This window comes from Colletes latitarsis, unplaced genomic scaffold (assembly GCF_051014445.1).
Source record: "Colletes latitarsis isolate SP2378_abdomen unplaced genomic scaffold, iyColLati1 scaffold0002, whole genome shotgun sequence".
NCBI lineage: Eukaryota > Metazoa > Arthropoda > Insecta > Hymenoptera > Colletidae > Colletes > Colletes latitarsis.
The window spans coordinates 41,928,624-41,932,260 of record NW_027488365.1 but is presented as its reverse complement, the minus strand read 5'-3'; the positions used below and the strand labels follow the sequence as shown (position 1 = coordinate 41,932,260).

Below are 3,637 nucleotides of genomic sequence, written 5' to 3'. Positions count from 1 at the left end.
TTCCTTGCATTCTAGCTTACTGCTTGTTTAATTGCTAACTGTTTTCTTACTAGCTTACTGCTTGCTTCCTAACTTGCTGCATGCTTTCTAGCTTTCCGCCTGCTTACTAGCATACTGCGTTCTTACTAGCTTCCTCCTCGCTTACCAGCTTGCTGCTTCCTTACGAGCTCCCTGCTCGCTTACCAGCTCACTGCTTGCTTTCTAGCTGACTGCCTCCTAACTAGCTCCCTGCTCGCTTACTAGCTCACTGCCGGCTTAGCAGCTTACTGCTTGCGTACTAGCTTACTGCATGCTTATTTGCAAACTTCTTCCTTACAAGCTTGGTGCTTGCTTCCTAGATTGCTGCTTGCTTTCTAGCTTGCCGCTTGCTTACTAGCGTACTGCTTGTTTTGCTAGCTTCATGCATGCTTACTACCAACTGCTTTCTTACTACATACATGCTTTCTTCTAAACTTACAGCTTTCTTACTAGACAGCTGCTTGCTTACTAGCTTACTGCTTGCTTACTAGACTGCTACATGCTTTCTAGCTTGCCGCTTGCTTTCTAGCTGTTAAAAAGCTGATGCTTTTAACTACAAAGTCCGGATAGAGGGATCGGATCTTCATTGTGGGAAGTGATTGAGAATGTGTAAGATTTTCTTTTTCAAAAACTGTTTATTATAAAAATAAAAATAAAATAAACAATAAGAAACTAAGAGAATTCTTATTAAACTATGCAAATAATATCGTTGCCATTCCTATGTCGGAACCGAGACGTTGAGGTAGGCCATGGTTCTGTGAACAGAGAAACACGGCAATGTGTTTGACACGTCAACACGTTACACGTATATTCGCCGCGTGTGTGTCCTCACGCTTCTGGCTTCGATATTCGAATGTATAGGAGCGGAGAATTTCGCTCACTGGTAATATACGAGCTCGCAAGTGGACTGTATTTAATTTATGGCGTGAAAAGAATTAAATTTCCTTTCGACGCCGAACTGAGTCGATTGTCTAGTGGACGGGGATGCAAGTGGAGGTTGTAAGGCTCCAAATGCACTGATCCCGTGAGTATGTCCACGGAGTCTGTGCGTCGAGTCGCACTACAGTACAACGACACGACCGTCGATCTGCGGCTTCTCTTTAACGTTCCAACAGATGACTTGTTGGTCGAGAGTTGCACTGCGAAGCCCGACTGCACGTGGTATAAGGAACCACTGCATGGTGTGGTAAATAGACCGGCTCCGTCGCGAACGGAGTGCTGACGGGAGCCATATGGCCAAGAGCCTCATATTCGCGCAAAAACTCGATATATTGCGCTCCTAGTGTCGTGTCGTTTTTCAATCTGCGATCGAGGGATCGCAGGAGTGCGACCGCGCGGGAACAGGCTCGCCGATGTCAACAGGCGGCTCGGTGCGAAAGGGCAGTCGTACAATGTATCGCCCGTCAGCCGCGCGACGATGCGTGCGCGCGAAGTGTTGTTCGCATCGAGCTTCTTCCGGCGATAGCGAAGAAGGAGACGCGACCTCCTCAATCTCCCAGAACCGACGCAGTAGGGAGTCGACGTCATCTCTCTTCGGCGGAGCGAGCGCACGAGCATGATACACACCCACCGAGGACGTCTCGCGAGCGGTGGGCCCGGAGACCACCCACCCGAACACGGTGTGCTGCGCAATGGGGTTCTGCGCTCGACCACGACGCAATCCCGGGAGCAGGATCGCACCGAAATAATCTGCGCCTAATAAGACGTCGATGCCGCGAGATTCAGACGAATTGGAATCTGCGAGGGGCAAGTCTCGGATGTGAGGCCATGCAGTCGGAGAGAAGCCGGACACTCCCGAATAGGCGGTGAGGCGGGGTAGGACGAGAGCCGTCACTGTTGTATAAGCCAGGTCAGTACCTGCATGCCGGAGTAATATTTCGACCTTCGCGAGCGATGTTCCCACTAGGACTCCCCCCGCCCCCGTGATTTCTGTAGCGGCCTTGCGTTTTTGCAGGTGGAGTGTCTGTACCAAGGACTCGGACACAAAGGAGGCCTCCGAACCCTGTTCGAGTAATACGCGGACCGAGACGTGCCCCCCGGATGCCGACCGCGCTTGCACGACAGCTGTCGCGAGCAGTACAGGGGTACTCGCGCGCTCTGGAGGGGCCGCGGCGCACGTATAGACGGACCGAGTGCCGTTAGATCCCGAAAGAATGCCAGTGGGTTTCGAAGATGACGCTGCACGATCGCCGCTCGTCGGCGCTTCAACACTCGCCGCGGGAACGTGTAACAAACTGTGGTGATTGCGGTTACATCGCGAGCACGTGGTGCGAACCGGACACGTCGAAACCATGTGTCCATCGCGAAGACAGTTAAAACAGGCATTGGTCCGAGTCACTAGGTCTCGCCGCTGCGTAGGTTGTAGGCTATGGAACGCCGGACACCGATATAACGGATGCTTCGATCCGCACATCGGGCACCGGTTCACAGCTGTATTCGCTGCGTGCGTGCGAACTCCCGTCGAGGGCGCCGATCGCGGCGCGGCGAGGCGCGCGGCCGAAGTTTCGGGCTTGTCGTGAAGCGCCTCGAGAGCGCGGATCCGCGCAACGAGGAATTGGTCGAGCTCGTCGAAGGTGGGGGGCTCGGTGCTTGTTCCGCGGGATATCTCCCACTCTCGTAGCGTACGGCGGTCTAGCTTGGCGGTAAGCAGGAAGACGATGACGTCATCCCATGTATCCACCGGGCGACCGATACTGCGCAACATGGCGATCGACTCCTTCGTCGTGTCGCGAAGACGAGATAATTCGTCCCCGGACTCGCTAACAATAACCGGCAGCGAGATGAAATTGCTTAATAATGTTGATACTATCACGCGCTTGTTATTGTACCGGTCTGCTAGCGTCATCCAGGCCGGTTCAAAATTCGCGTCGGTTATCGAGAAATGCGCGATCAGGTTCGCGGCATGACCTTCGGCGGACGATTTTAAATAGTGTAACCGTTTCACGTTCGTTAGGGACTTATTGTCTAACACGAGCGATTTGGACAGATCGCGGAAACTGTGCCATTCGGCGTACGACACAGCGACTTTGGGCAGCGGGATCTGCGCGAGTTTCGCGACGGAGATGAAGTCGCCTGTGGGCGCGGGAGTGGGACTCGGTTGCGCGGCGCTGGTCGCAGTGCATTTCGCTGCATCGTCGGCGAAAAAGTCGCACGATGCCCAATAGTTCTCCTGCACCTTTTCGAAGGTTTCCTCGGTAAAGTACGGCATGATAGACTTAGCGTGAGCGGGGACTAACTGCAGAAACTCCAGGTACAGCTTCTCGAAGCGCATCCACTCGCCGTCCAGTCTCTTGAGCCGTCCCTCGGCGTTGGCTGCGGAGAACTTAGCCTGCCTTTCCTTCCGGTAGTTAACCTCCATCCGGATGATGGGGTGGGCGAGGACCTACAGCTGGTGCAGGTGGGCTTCCACGGTCTGATTGGTCAGCGGCGCTGATGTTGCAGCTCGTGCGGTCTCCATTTTGCGTCGTCCTCAGATCCGGCTCGAAGGTCCACTTTGTTAATGCCCAGACGAAAAGAGGCGCGGACGAGGAACAGGGACGCGAAGAATGGCGGAGCAAATCACACAGTCACAAATTTATTGTAAGGTTGCACAAAGTTCACACTGCGGCAATCGTAACTG

The 3,637-nt window shown here is 53.8% G+C and overlaps 1 protein-coding gene across 1 annotated transcript; it reads right to left on the bottom strand.

Annotated features, from left to right (window-relative positions):
* Nucleotides 1–2,355: 2,355 nt before the first annotated feature.
* LOC143350579 (uncharacterized) lies at nucleotides 2,356–3,376 on the bottom strand. The gene is made up of 2 exons (XM_076782655.1): nucleotides 2,644–3,376; nucleotides 2,356–2,384 (listed from the first exon to the last, which is right to left on the bottom strand). Exons 1-2 carry the CDS (start codon nucleotides 3,374–3,376, stop codon nucleotides 2,356–2,358), a joined length of 762 nt encoding a protein of 253 aa, XP_076638770.1.
* Between the last annotated feature and the right edge of the window lie 261 nt (nucleotides 3,377–3,637).

What these genes read in the sequence shown, in the direction of transcription:
- LOC143350579 (XM_076782655.1), bottom strand. Translation starts at nt 3,376, where the DNA reads ATGGAGGTTAACTACCGGAAGGAAAGGCAGGCTAAGTTCTCCGCAGCC. An exon ending in TACCGCCAAGCTAGACCGCC is followed by an intron (nt 2,385 to 2,643) that starts GTACGCTACGAG and finishes GGCGTTCCATAG; the next exon opens with CCTACAACCTACGCAGCGGC.